This window comes from Paramormyrops kingsleyae, chromosome 6 (genome assembly GCF_048594095.1).
Source record: "Paramormyrops kingsleyae isolate MSU_618 chromosome 6, PKINGS_0.4, whole genome shotgun sequence".
Lineage (NCBI taxonomy): Eukaryota > Metazoa > Chordata > Actinopteri > Osteoglossiformes > Mormyridae > Paramormyrops > Paramormyrops kingsleyae.
In genome coordinates this window covers 35,934,843-35,949,793 of record NC_132802.1, presented here as the reverse complement: position 1 = coordinate 35,949,793, position 14,951 = coordinate 35,934,843, and the positions used below count along the sequence as shown (strand labels likewise).

At 44.6% G+C, this 14,951-nt stretch overlaps 1 protein-coding gene across 1 annotated transcript in view; it reads left to right on the top strand.

Annotated features, from left to right (window-relative positions):
* The window catches only part of plxnd1 (plexin D1), a 45,486-nt gene that overhangs the window by 13,129 nt on the left and 17,406 nt on the right, over positions 1 to 14,951 (top strand). Inside the window, exons 5-15 of the mRNA XM_023819263.2 lie at positions 1,026 to 1,155; positions 2,404 to 2,575; positions 3,059 to 3,167; positions 5,376 to 5,475; positions 6,224 to 6,325; positions 7,092 to 7,181; positions 7,754 to 7,847; positions 7,961 to 8,118; positions 11,594 to 11,739; positions 12,986 to 13,088; positions 14,313 to 14,452. Of these exons, the coding sequence (XP_023675031.2) occupies positions 1,026 to 1,155; positions 2,404 to 2,575; positions 3,059 to 3,167; positions 5,376 to 5,475; positions 6,224 to 6,325; positions 7,092 to 7,181; positions 7,754 to 7,847; positions 7,961 to 8,118; positions 11,594 to 11,739; positions 12,986 to 13,088; positions 14,313 to 14,452 (1,344 nt within the window). The remainder of the gene's footprint in view (positions 1 to 1,025; positions 1,156 to 2,403; positions 2,576 to 3,058; positions 3,168 to 5,375; positions 5,476 to 6,223; positions 6,326 to 7,091; positions 7,182 to 7,753; positions 7,848 to 7,960; positions 8,119 to 11,593; positions 11,740 to 12,985; positions 13,089 to 14,312; positions 14,453 to 14,951) is intronic.

Genomic DNA, 14,951 nt, shown 5'->3' with positions numbered 1-14,951 from the left:
TCACCTCGAAGAAACACTCTGATTGCTGTGACTTCACAATTAGAAAACTCACTATGCTCCACGTGTGTGGGCAGCACACAGCTTCTTACCATTTGGAAATGTCCGCCGTCCTTATCTACAGCTTAGGGAGGTTTTTGTGTTTTACTTCAAAATTTATTTTTGAGGAGGAGGCTGTGAGACAAGATGGCTGACTGTATGAAGCTATAGCTAGCTTTGCTCAGCTGGATAGCCTGCGGTATCTTTTTGGGGGGGGGGCGGGGGGTGAAGCAGGAATGAGAAACGGAGCGCACTGGAGATCGCAGTGTTTTCGTGGAATGGAAGGAGGAGGGGTTGGCAGTACAGTGAGTCATTGCTGTACTGGGTCTCCCTGCATTGCTCGCCCAGATCAACAGACAGGGGAGTCTCTCCCCCCCCTACATGAGGCCCAAACTTATGATCTGTGCTATTCTTAGCTTTGGCACTGACCTTCTGACACCCTAAGGTTCTTGACACTGCACTACAGGCAAACCAGAAAAACTGCATTCTTAGGTTGTGCAAATTTTCTATGATATCTTCCAAATTTACACTGGAAACTCAATAGTATATCTTAAGTCTGTCTCCCTTGTGGTTCTATTATTAAAGAAAAAATAATAGTGCATGATGTAAACAGCTGTGAATTTATTTGCAGTGTTATTTCCCACTCATGCCCGCCTGAAAACATGTCCATGATCATTTGCTCTCCTGCTTGTATCCGGGTGCTCTGTTATTATTAGAGAACAGCTGTGAAGATGAAAGCAACTACAGTCTGGTTTCTCTCCAATGCACTCGGACGGCCTGAATGCCAAGATCTCTGTAAATGTGAAAGGTTTATATAAAAACATGAAATACACTATGCTGTGAATACATGACACTAAAGGAGACATGGAGGCATGTGTGAACAAAGGGGTTTATTTAGGAATGATTAAGAGAGGACATTGGCAGAGACAGACTGCTGCTGTAGCAGCTTGGTCACTACCTTAAACTCTGGCCCTCCTCTCACCCTTTAGGTGCTCAACCCAGAAAGAATGTCCCTTCCAGCATCTGCCAAACTCCTGGATTGGTGTGAACGAGGGCCCCCAGCAGTGTCCTTGGATGACCATCACACCCCCGGAAATCAGCATCAGCACCAAAACTGAGGTTTGGCCCGAAGCAGGGGTGTTTCAGCCCTATATATGAATTATTATACCAGCATTCCCAGCACTTATAGTCCTCCGCATCATTTTTATATCCATTCATCCATCTTACTGTCGTCTACCTGCTTTTCTTAGTCGGGGTCGCAGTGGGATCTGTCACCGGTCCCAGAGAAAAACTCGAGCCAGCTGACAGTGCCTGACCTTTAAAGACCTTGGTGTCCTAAACCAATGTGCCCTAACCTCAGGGTCCCACAAACAGTCCACATTTTTGCTCCCTCCCATTTTTGCTCCTGGACTGTCTGCAGGTCTCCGAGGACCAGATTAGAAAACACTGTCCTACACTATATGTTATATAACTATATGGTTATTTAATATAGCTTTTCAAGATTTTTTTTATTTTTGAAAAACTATATTTTAAATATAACAAACTACTACCTTGATATCAGCAAAACTGCTGATCTCAAGCTCTTGCATCTTATCAAAACCCAATATTTCTACTCACATCTGTTGGAAAATATATTCTAATCCATTAGTTCCTGGGCCAAGCCAAGCAGAAACTGGGAAAAAAAAAGGTTTTACTCCATAGTTTATATTTTTATTTTTTTTTAGTGTTTTTGCATGAGGATTCCTTTCGTTGTGGGTTAAAAACAAAATGCCCAGTGGAACATAAGCACAACATTTGAATTTCTGTGACAGCACACATTTCTCCTTTAAACTGACAGTTAATGTGACTTTTGTATTTGCCCTGCATGCTGAAGCAAAGCTTTTGGCTGCAGAAATGACTTTTACACGCAAGCTTAGCTCAGGAAAGCGAGCCACCGAATGCTTTGAAGGGTCAACAGTGCCGTGGTTAGACTTTATCAGATGGATTCTCAAGACTTCTCCCAGAGCAACAGGAAACTGATCCAGCTTCACCCCACGTTTCGCACACACAGGAAACAGGCGTGACTAGCAGGAAGTGGTTCTGTGCCTGTCAGACCGTGCTGCCTATTGCACCACTGTTATTTCCTTTCAGAACTGAAAGAATAAGATTTAACCGTTTTCCTAGTTTCACTTCTATCAAAACAACCTGAGACTTTCACAGGCTTTTTTTTTTGCAGTCTGACAATGGTGACCTTTGTGACAGTATTACAGTGCATCTCAGCACTTACACTTTGTGACACTGAAAGGCCCTAATTGGCTTTGGGATGAAAATGCCCCCCACCATCTAACCAGGCCCATTGTCTCTGTCTTTCTCTGCTCTCGCTTTCAGTATGTGGGCATCTTGATCAACGGCAGCGTTCCGAAGCTGGAGGGCTTTTCAGTAGAGTGTGACTTCGGTCCTGGGGGGTCCACGCCTGCTGTACTCTATTCTGATGACAGTGTCATCCAAACCTGCAAACGAATGTCTCGAGACGACTACCCAAGCATCCCCCCTGACCAGGGTAGGTCGTTATTACGGACTTGCATTCATCTTGCTAATTTTCTTTTAATATGTTAGAAGGTTAAATAAATGAAATATGATAAAATGAACTTTTAGAAGTTAGAAGGGAGTCAGTTGTGTGTTTCTCATGATTACTGTTGAGATTTTGGGCCCCATGAAAGCATATTATATTCGGCCCCCAACACAGGCCATTCTGGTTATGTTACAATTTTTTTAGGGCCCCTGTCATTCAGGAATCCTGTTAACTTCCCTGTTAACTTCCCTGTTAACTTCCCTGTTAACTTCCCTGAACCCGGCTTATCTTAGTGTCCTTCAAAATCATCATATAGTGTTCTCTTATATTTCAGACAATAGTGCACTTAAATGTCCTTATGCATTAGTTCTGATCCTGTCGTAATGTTGTGCAAAACCATTTCTCAAGAATCACAAAGTGGTTCTAGCTACGAACGACTCTGCTCCATGTGATTTTTACCACGTTTCTCAGATCACGTGACCATTCCAGTGGCCATAAAGGCGAACAGCATTCCCATTGTCTCTGGAAGTTACACTCTGTATGACTGCAAGAAGACGGGCTTGTTACACCCTCACACAGCGTAAGTGGCGGCCGTCCACAATCCACTGCAACACCGTCAGCGTTACCACAAGACCACTGTACCTATTATGGCTGAGGCCAGTGCGGAGAAGTGACACACAAACACAGCGCCCTGAAATGTGGCAGCGAATCCTGAAGGCCTTGTACGTGGGTGGATATGTGGGTGGATGAAATATTTATTTGCACGTCTGATTTGCAAAGACAGGCACGCTTTGCTTCCTTCGGTAGCATAGTAGTATTGCAGTTGAATGGTAGTTAAGCTGATAAGCTGAATATTTTGAATTCAGTTTTTTTTATACAAGGAAATTGTTCTTTAATAGTTTTTTTTTGTTTCATTCTTTGTTTTGAGGCTTTCACATCTTCCTCTGAAGATCTGGTGTGTGAGCGTGGCGCTGTTTGTTCTCGAAAGTGTTTCAGCACGGACACAGCCCCTCGTGCCGTCTGCCCACTCCATTGGTTCCGAAGTGTGAAGTTCGATGTTTTTTTAATAGCCTCACAGGAAGTGCCACGTTTTAGAAGAAAACGTGTAGTATGTACGCATGCTGCGTTGTATGTGAAGTTAAAATGGTGCGTATCTTTCCTTGCTCTCAGCTGCACCTAAAGGTGGCATATACTTAAAATGACACCGTCACCTTTTTCCCTCTGTGTCACGCTACAACCTTAGAACGTTTGTGATGCAGCAGACCCACATACAGAGCGCAAATAAACATATTGCGGCACAAGTGCGTGAGTCATTTTAATAAAGGAGATGACAGCTCTTTTAAAATGGAAGTTACTATCTTTATTCACAGCCACTACAGGTTTAATACTAGAAGCAGCACAGACAGGGAAGCCAAGAATTTAAGAGTCTCATGGTTACACTCTAAAAAAACACATACATTCCATGGCAAACATTACATGGTTACAACATTTGCTATTAACAGAAATACACAAATACACATATTAATTGACAATGTTTAAAATGCGGTGTGATGCAAAGCATGCTGGTAACTGCATAATTAGTACTGCTAACCAACCCCTTGGTGTCATATTTATATCAGCCAATTGTGGGCAGTGGGTGGGTCCAGAAAAAATTAAACCATTTGCCTTGGGGAGCCTGTACAGGCGCTGCACCCAAACAGTGACCTCTGTGGTTATTTTGGCACCTTCCATGGCAATTGTCAGCTGTCAGGATGTCCTCGGGTGCAAAGATGTCAGTCAGCTTCTTTTGGTGTGGAAACAGGGGTGGACTTACTATATGGCAAAGGGTAGGCAGCCAGCTGGGGCCCTCGGAAACTAGGGGCCCCAGGAAGACAGAATTTGCGGAAGTTACATTTAAGGAAATAACATAATATGTTCATTTAAATGATAGCAACATGTATGTTTTTTGTATTTTTAGCGACAGTTTTCAGGATAGACAAAGTTCCTCCCCGTCCTGGCTGTAATGGACTATTCTACCCAGACTCGCGCTACCCAGTTTCTCTTACCACTGGAGTCTACTGGTCGTTTCACTGCCAAGCGAACTGGCACAAAGTAATAAGAAAATGAGATACAAGACTAACATTCCATCTCCCTGGTCTGATACAGTCTGGCTAGAGAGGTATACAACTTGTACAGACATGGAAAGAACACATTTAAATGAACATATGCAAAAATTCAAGACTAACCTTAACAAAAGAGAGGGAACGATTAAATTTGACCAATTGATCCTCTGGTGTAATACCCCCCTCCCCCCATCAGCAAATTTTACTGACAGCATTCGCGGCCCCCACCCTGATTGGTAAATCTCACCGCTGGCTCCCTGCACTTCAGGTTCTATTGTTTTTAATTCCCTCTCGTTTCTCTTTCTGCTCCAAAAATATCTCCAATGGCCCCCTTAGGGGCCCCCCCACCCATGTCAGCCTATGGCCCCCAGAGAAGTTAGTCCGCCCCTGTGTGAGAACATTTGTCTTGGCACTTTGAAGCAATCGAGATCACTTCTGTCAAAACAGAGATCCAATTAAGGGGGGGGGGCACCTGATTTTAGTCAACCCTGAATCAGGGATACCCAGGGCTCCTTATGCTCTGTATGTCTCTCCCACCCCCTGAATGGTAGCCACCTAGGAACGCACCCAAAGGCACCGTCATGTGACCCTTCTTGGATGCCTTGTTTGAGCCGCCCCAGACAGGCCGTTCCTTGAGGTCAGGTCCGGCTTCTCATTGCCTAAGTTCCCCTGGGACCTTGTTTCAGGTGCAGGAGCTGTCTGCAGAATAAGGGGAAGTGCCTGTGGAACCAGCAGGAGAACAGCTGTGTCTCCAGTGAAAATGCCACGAAGGACCATCTGCTGAAGGTGTGGACATTAAGATGTTTTCTTTTATTAATTACAGAGAAAAAAAAATCACAGAACCTCGTTTATAAAAGAAGAATCATATAACTGCTGATTCATTGAGTACATTTCTGTCATACCCGTGAAAAATCATTTTGGAGTCACCTTGAAGCCCCTAACCTTCATCATTTGCCTGAAATGTGACACTTATATCATGGGATTTTTCAGTGACATTTTTTGATAATTACAAAATCTCCTCATCTTCTTGTAGCTGCTAATAGATTTTAGCCAGACAGGCAGGCTAGTGACTTATCAATATTATAAGTAATAGTTCTGCTCATAGGGACCATCAATGGGAGGTTGACCTGGTTTTGTGGAGAGCAATAATGAAGTAAAGCTTCATCAGTTTGTTACATCAGCATATGCAGCAGAGGTTCTCATGCTTAGATTTTTAGCCGCTGTGACGTAACCAGACATATTTATTCTGACTGCAGCCGAGCCCTTGAACTGAACTCATCACAATCTCTGAACTGTGACCTGGCAGCTTTGCAGTTTTTCAAGGGGTTTATTCTCCTAGACTTAAGAATTTAAATAATATTAATCTAATTTAGCAAAAAATTAATAAATTAAGAAAGGACTGTCTGATTTAGTTTCAGTAAAAAAAATAAATAATAATAACCTGGTAGTTCATGTCATTTAAAGGTACTGCTGGCTATTTTTGCTTTCAATTATTTTTAAGCTGCCTATTCCTGTCCTGTGTCTTTGTAAACAGGACGTGGAGTCTTGTCCAACCGGGAAGCTTAATGATAAAGTTCCCCCGTCACTGTCTGGAAGGTCACCGAACATCACGGTGTCTCTGAGCAACGTCGAGGAGGTACTCTGTCACGCTTCGATCGGACATCAGGGGTCCGCCTGTGCCGTGATGTTCGCCTGCCGTTCTGGGCCTTTGTGCTTTAGCGCGTAGCGGAGCGTGCGGGCTGCTGTGTGCCCCGCTCCCACTCCCCTCCCCCGGCGCCCTCTTCTCTCAGGGGAAACCCGCAGCCCCCAGTGCTGGTCTGTCACTGCTTTCAGAGCAGTCAGAATAACCCGAGGATACGGCTTGAAGTTGGGCTGACTGGTGATTAAGAATGTGAAGAGGTGTGTGGGTGTTAGGTGAGTGGGATTGGGAACGGTGAGCTCGGTGTAAGAACAAACTGGCGCACTGCAAAGGGAACTGGTTCCTGAGTGATCATGTGACTCGTCGTTTGGGTCCATTGGCCTTAGTCTGTATATATGATCCTGTGAACCTGTACTGGATACGCATTTTAAAGATGGATGGATGGATGGATGGATGGATGATGAATGGATGGCTAGATGGATGGATGATAGATGTCATTCACCCTGTTATGTAATAGATTTTTTTCCAGCTACAAACATTTTCTAAGGTTTGATGACATTTACAAAGGAAAAGGCACATGTCTAAAAGAACGGCATTAAAAGAGCGACCTTTGAGCTGTCATCACAGCGGTGCTTATAAGGGTTATTCTTCTCACATGGGCTCAGGTGTGCCCTGATTTCGCTGAAGGTTGTGCCGGCGGGAGGCTGATTGAACAGGAGGCTCATTTCCCTAATTGTCAAGTGTGATGCTTTGTTTGGTCTAGGGCACAGCACTGGTATGTGATTTTGGGGGCGATCTCCAGTATGAGGCAAGGTGGCTCGGATCATCGGAGCTCAGCTGCAAGGATGTGACAGTGAGTACGAGAGCGTTCTCCCTCAGAACCACCGCCCCCACCCGCCCGCCACCTGCCACACACACGCACACCAGGACCTCTCCCCTCCCCCGAGCTCCTGCCATTTGGCACAGTCGGTAGTTAGCGGAGAGCTCGTCTGGTTTGCGTCCATCCACTGTCCACACCCCGCTGAGAAGCTTGCGGTTGGCATCCTGGGCCTGCTTTCGCAACTTATGCCTGCCTGGGACAGGAAGTGGGCTTTATATAACTGTGGCACTAATGATGCAGTACGCTGAGCAGCCCTGAATGACAACCAATATTAAAAAGAACTTTTCACCTACTTGCACCATGGCAACAGTTGAGAACGGCCATTAGCGCTGAGAAAATGAGATTTGTAATAAAAGGTGATAATATTGTGTAATTCACTGTTACTGTTGTTGCTTTGGGTGGGAAATGATGACAGGGTTTGAATTAAGACCTGAAAGCAAGGAGCTGTTGAGAGCCAATGTCACGATAGATGGTGAAGGTGAAAGCTGGGCTTTCCATCCACACGGGGGGCACAGTCTCAGCCCAGCCCGCCTCTGTTTTGGCAGCTTACCACCACGGAAAAAACCCGCATGTTCAATTTCACCCTGAAACTCGTCGGCTTGAAGGACAAGTACATCGACAGTCCTCGACCCATGACAGGTGAGCGGCACCGTCATTCAAACACTTGGTGGCGGGGGGGGGGGGGTGTCAAAACACAGGACCTCCCTGCCAATAGATGAATGCTGGATGTAGACACCTGCCCCCTTCTTCAGTGGAGGTATACAACTGCGGGTCAGGCAGCACCGATTGCTCCCAGTGCTGGGGACGGGAGGACCAGGGACACTACTGCGCCTGGTGTGACAACTCCTGTAGGCCCCGGGATGAGTGTCAGACGAGTCAGACCCAGTGTCCAGGCCCAGAGATCTGGAAGGTAGGTGGCTCGACACCCAGAACGCCCAGAACACCCAGAACAGCCAGAACGCATGTTTATCTCCTGCTGCTTGCGCAGCCTAGGTTCAGCAACCCACTCATGTGCAGTACTGTGCAAAAGTCTGAAGCGGCCAAAGAAAATTCTGTGTAAATGTGGTGTAAAACAATGATATTACGCCTGTCAAAGTGTGTTAGCTTGGCCATTTCCAAACCCCTCCTAAAGTCACCCCACTATTTCCAGCAACCGTCCAATACACCTATGTATTTTTTGACCTAACCACTTACACGCTTTGTATAGCTAATCAATATCTCATTGACTTTTTAAACTAATTTCAATGGGTTAATGTAGGCTGGTGGTGAATCTTAACAAATCCGCGGAATAGCTGGGGTGCCTCTTAGGAGAGCCTTGGGTTCTTCTGGCCATCCAATGTGATATCAGGAAGTCTTTGGAGAACAGAAGAAATTCTTGTTTTTTATTGTCACTGATAGTTTGTATATATTCTAATGCTAATTTGTGTTTCTTTTCATTTTCTGAGCAAACATAGACATTTACCCAGAAAAATATCTTTCTTTGATGGGCTTTTTGGCAGAGCACCATGTCCTCCTCGTTCCTCCTTTTGCACGTGCCGTGACCCGCTTCTCGGTGGAAGTCAGAGTACAGTGAAGCACAGTACTCGCGCTTGGTTATGGTCAGTTAAGATCGGTTAAGGTTTCCGGTCCTTGATCTGATGAACCTCCGGTGTAGTGTCCCTTTCCGCCCTCTGGCTTCGTCTCCACACCACAAGCCGACTCGAAGACAAGGACCGTTTCTTTCTGCTGCTCGACTATTCCGGCTCACCTCCTGGCTCATTCAGCATGCAGATTTGCTGGCTAATTTGCTCAGGATGACTTGGGGAGCTTGTTTGGTCTCCATTTTGCTGTGATATCTTTGTTGACACGTTTATCTACTTTTTTGGTCTTAAAGGGGAAACATGGTCCGTCTGAAGCTGATTTGGCCCTGCTAACCGCTTCCTGTAGATAACATGTTCAATCAAAGGTTATAATGTGCTTGTGTGTGTGTGTGTGTGGGGGGGGGGGGGGGGGGGGCGGGTGGGGTGCTTATGGGTTCCCTGTGGGCATCTGTCTCCTCGTTTATGAATAAGTATTTGGCAGAAACTTCTACAATGTGATGTAGGACAATCAAATATCTAGGACCAGATTACTCTGGAAAATCAGTTAATCCAAAATTCACAAATTACAAATAATTTCTATTTCTCATATATCCTTGATATCTTTAGGTACTCAGACTTTTGAAGAACTGAGTTCTTAATAAGACAGTGTGCTTCTTGGTGGCCAGTAGCTGTCTGCACAACCAGGATTCTGACTCTGCAGTCATTTTGTCTGCAAATTAAATATTAAAACAGGGAGTAAAAACTCTGCTGCCTTAGAAGATGACATTAGCTCTGCAACAACAAAAAGTGTGGGTAGACATTGCCTTTAGTCATTTGCATGCTGGTAAGTTTCACACTTACGCATTAGCGAAAGCCACTAGTGAGGAGAATAACTGAGGTGTGAGCTGTGAAAAGAACCTGCAAACATTACAATTGCTGTTCCTGTACATACCACTAACTATTAATATTCCCGTGACAGGAAGTGATTCATATAAACAGCATAGACAAAAACAGGAAGTTCCCATAGGGCTACCTGTTTATGACATCAGGCACAGAACCTGAGCTTAATTTTAGGCACATTAAAACATAAAACAGCCCTTAGTGGGGTTTTGTGGAGGCCAATTTCCGCTGAGAATGACTATAACAGAATTACATAGATCAAGCAGAGCCAGGCTTCCCGAGGATGAGATACGATGCTCTGTGGCTCTTTCTCCTATATTACTTGCATTGATACCTGGGCATCCACTGGACGCTCAGCTCAGCTGCACTTATGCCTTGTTGACTCCTCAACAGCCAGTATGTTTGTCGCGCGCTATTCGCTTCACATCACTTTGGGCAAAAGCATCTGCTAAATAAAATGAATGTAAATTTCGCAAATCCATGCTGTTTTCCGTCTCGTGCTCCAAGAGCAGACAGTCACCCTACCCCTTTACTAATAATAATCTATACATCAATCTTCTAACTGCTTATCTTGGTCAGGGGGCTTGGAGCCTATGCCAGGCAACGCAGGGCATAGGGTTACACTGTGGACAGGATGCCAGCGTATCTGTGGGAAGTCCCTGCTAAGCCCAAACGCAGCCAACCCTAATGGCAAGAGGTGACAATGGTATCCACTGACGCACCATGCCAAACCTTTGATAGTAATAATAATAGTAACTACAGTTATACCAACCAGTGTTAGGGCCATTCCAGAATGCATTCATGAATTCCAATCCAAATCAGGAAATGGAACTGGAGTTGGGATCAGAAAAAAAACTATGGGGAACAGAATTGGAAATTAATTGAAATTCCAGGGAGATTTGAATTCCAGTTCTATTTCCTTTATTTGGACTGGAATTGATGAATGCATTCCGGAATTGCCTTTGTTTACTCATTTGTGGTCTCGCCATGAATATAGTCTTAGCTGCTGGCATGGCATTAAGAATCAACATTACTAACTAATTTACTCGTACATTGCTTTGGACAAAAGCGTTTGCTAAATAATGCAAGTAAATGTCAGCAACATAGCTGGCCAGTAGGGATGCTGATAGGTGAGCAACAGACTCAGAAACACGTATAGTCCAGCCTTATGTAGGCTGAAGTAATAGGATTTAGTCTGGATTTAAATACAGTGACCGTGGGGTCATCATCACATATGTCAGCAGGCGGTTCCATAGACTCAATTCCCTGTGGTTGAGGATTTTACTGCCAACAGTCTTTTTATTAATGTGAGGAATTGCGAGAATGTCTGCATTCGGTGACTGCAGAGTACATTTGGGTTATTAAGCAAAGGCTTGATTACCGCCAATTATTATAGATCAGGAGTAACATCTGATGCTAGGGAGGTATTAACTGTTTTGAGTGTGGGTTTTATCAGTACTTCGAGCAACACTATAAGCTATCCAGTGGGGATAGATCCTAGTATAGATGTTGTGGATTTAGTTTACTAGGTGGAAGTGTGTAAATACAGTGCATAGCTGTACCGGTTAAGAATTATTTACTGTTCATTTTATTTAAAGTGGTCCATAAAATCATTACCTCTAAAATTATTAGGCACTCTATTCGATGGATTGACAGCTTTCTTAGGTTAGCTATTGTTCTAAAAAGGAAGCAAGGATTGTACAATCAAATAATAATAGAAGCAATCAAGTAAGAATGATATAACGATTATGACGAAGTTGATGTTGATGATGACGATGATGTTGATGATGATGATGACAATGTTGATGTTGATGTTGATGATGATGATGATGATGATGATGATGATGATGATGATGATGATGATGCACATGTGCATAGATGTACCCATAACGTTTTTGGCTGTCTTACCTCTCGTCCTGACCATAGATCATGCCGCTCAATGGGCCCCTGGAAGGAGGCACTAGGCTAACTATCCAAGGTAGGAACCTGGGCCGCAGGGCCGCGGACGTCAAAGTGGACATCGGCGGCGTTCCCTGCACACTGCTCTCAGAAAGATACAGCGTCTCTGTGCAGTAAGTGGCCTGGGTTCCCGTCCATCTCTCTTCATTCCTGACTCCCTCTCAACTCTACTTATCTCTTACCTCTGTTCTTCCACACATCGCATCAGGCTCCTAGCCTGACTCAAACGCAACCATTAGCATGTTCCACTTCACAAAGGCAGCCTGAACTGAAACTGAAAACTGAAATGGATTCAGGTTTTGGTATAAAGAATGAGAGACATTGGAGACAACTAGGCTGTGTTATATCGATTGACATCCATCTTTGGGTCTCTTGGGCATGAATGGCTTATTTTGTTGAAATTAAGGCATAAATGATGAATAGATTCCTTGATCTGTCCCTCAATGCAGTGGAGCAGTGATATCAGATCTTGGCTTTGGATTCTCTTCAAGGATTACTGCGCTATATGTGTGCAAATGTCAATAGTTTTCTAACGGAATTCATGCCCGATTGCCCGTATCTTACGTCCATTTAAATTAGACCTGGGAATGGCTCCCATTCCTTCGGCAGCCAACACGTCAACTACGAGTGTTAGGGTACCATCGAAAATATCGCACACCTTGACACGCACTCTTTTTGTTAGATAGTGGACATTAGTTGCTACACGTGGGGGTGGTCATAATGTTCTGGCTTATCAGTATATAACCCGGCACAGTGTTTAAGGATGTATTTATTGAATCAGCATATGAGTTGATGTCTGGGTGTGACTTAGGCTTGTTTTTTATCATATCAGGCAAATGTGGGCTTGCTATGCCGCCCATTCTTTAGGATAAATGCCTGCCAAAAGAAATTCCGAACCCAAGGATATCTCAGAAGTCAAGGATCTCTCTGAAGTCTAGTCTCAGTTCATCTTGCACTCAGACCTGATGTTTTAATAACCTTTGTCTGTCACCTTGGCCAGGCATAGATCGGACATGAGGTCAGCTGAGTTTTTATGAATTGCAAAAATAGCCACCTGGTAAAGCATATGAATGAGTGAAAGCTGGGAAGTTGTGCCCCTTTTTGGGAAATACCCTCCCTGCATCACTCTGCTGCAGCTCTTCACCGTAACACACACAACAGCCAACACAAATCCTCACAGCCCTTATTCCTCACCACCAAAACATTTTTGTGTGACCACCCCGAAAACATCTCGTGGTGAACAAATACGCAGCTGTTGACTATTGCAACTATTTATTTAATGTTGCAGTTTGTTTTAGAAACATTTCTGGGCTACACAAAAAGTTGTGTTTACTTACCGTGTCATTGTGCCCTTGTCAGGCTGGTTTGTGTGACAGGGAGGTCACGAGATACGTTTGCAAACGTGGTGACGGTGACCGTGGGCGGCAGCGTGGGACAGTCCAAAGAAGCCTTTTCATTCCTGGTGTGTATTCTGTTTTGTCTACCTTTTAAAACATAACAACTAGAATAAATGTTTTAGCCAGGAGTATTTGATCTCCTGCCCATCCCATTAAATGACTTTATTCAGCCAATGAATATGTCAGTGTAGGTCTTTTTGCATGCCTGATTAAGCTATATAAAGGCATTCATTTCAAACATAGCATTGTTTTTGTCGCATTTTATTCAGCATGTATTATTTGGGATCTGGTAATATCTGCTGTGGTCCTTGTAATTGTATTTGCAGAATAAAAGACCTCACCAGACTGCCAAAGACAAAGTCTTTGTACATGCATGGGGTAGCACCCAAATAATCATTAATGCCTTTGATAAACATTACTCAGCACTGATTATTACATCGCTGGGGCTCTTTCCTTTTTACTTCAGGAAATGTAATCATTTACATCACAGACTATTAGTTATATGTGTGATACGTGAAGCAGTTCTTGTTCCAGCCGGCCTGTCACATCCCCCGTTCATATAGCCCTTTCCTCCTCACTTGCACACCGTTGGTCACAAACGGATCATTGTCCGATGCTGTATCTCCACACCATGTTCTCTCTTGTGTTGGGATATTTCCTAATTCTTTAGATGAAGAAACTGTCCTATCAGGAACAGGAAGGAGGCTTTTCTTCATGTCTCCTTCCTTGAAGCTCAGTGTAGTCCTCAGGAAACATCTGTGTCCGCAACAATCAGCTTGCTGTAAACAATAGGAAGCCCCCCCCCCCCCCCGGATCCCCCCCCACTACCTTCCGTAGAGGAAGTGAATCCTGTCTTGGGGAAGTGGAAATGTGTGCTGAACCACTCTGAAGCCTATCCCCAGAGTGACGAGCAGACATGAACCTCCGGAAATCTCCAGAATGCAGATGGTCTGCCTTCCAGCTGGAGGTCCTCGCTCTTCAGGGCCAAGAAGTTCTAGGGCAAGACGTGGACCAGAAAAATGTCAGCAAGAATTGCTTTTTCAATTGCAACAGAATAGTTACAAGTGGAGGCCAAGGAATGTTAGGACGAATTTGAAAAGGCCTTTGTGTTCTGGGGGACATGTTTAATGGGACAGAAATGCCGTTCATTCTTTAAAACTCGCTAGTTAATGACTAATTAAAAAACCAGCCTAACATAAGCTAACTATCCTGAAAGGCTTTATTAATCCTGTTTGTTACTAATACTGATCGAATGCTATAATATTATGAGCTGCCCCTCTGCTTCACAGAGTCCCAGAGTACTATCCATGGAGCCCAGGAACGGATCCCTGTCTGGGGGCACGAAAGTAACTCTCAAGGGCGAACACCTGGATACTGGCTCCCGAGTGCGAGTGAGGGTCAACGGCACCCACGACTGCACTATTATTAGGTAACTGTGTTCCACTGTACCAGCAGCTGCCATGGGCTAGCACCCCATACTGGGTTATTCCATGCCTTGCACTTGTTGTTTCCAGGGATAGGCTCCAGACCACCGCGACCCCGCTTAGGGCAAGCAGAATGCAAGATGAATGAATGAATGCTCCACATAGCAAGAGAGAATACCAACCAGCAGACAAATCTAAGTGTGACTAGTGAATGCAGTACGCTATTTATCTGTTAGAGGCATGATCTGGGAGAGCTAGGCTGACGGGGGTTTTTCTGTTTGTTATAGTTTATTCTATTTTTACTTAAACATTTGCCTAAAATATCAGCAAAAAGCAGATAGTCATGCACGACGGGGTTCCTTTGGGACCCTGTTGTAATTTCAGTCCTTGTTCCCATCCCGTAATGGTTCCTCCTCCGAACCCTGTTGTGTCGTGCTGCGGGCTCGACAGATCGGGTTGCTTTGCCTCCTTCCACGTTCTTTGGTGATGCAGCATGTTCTGACA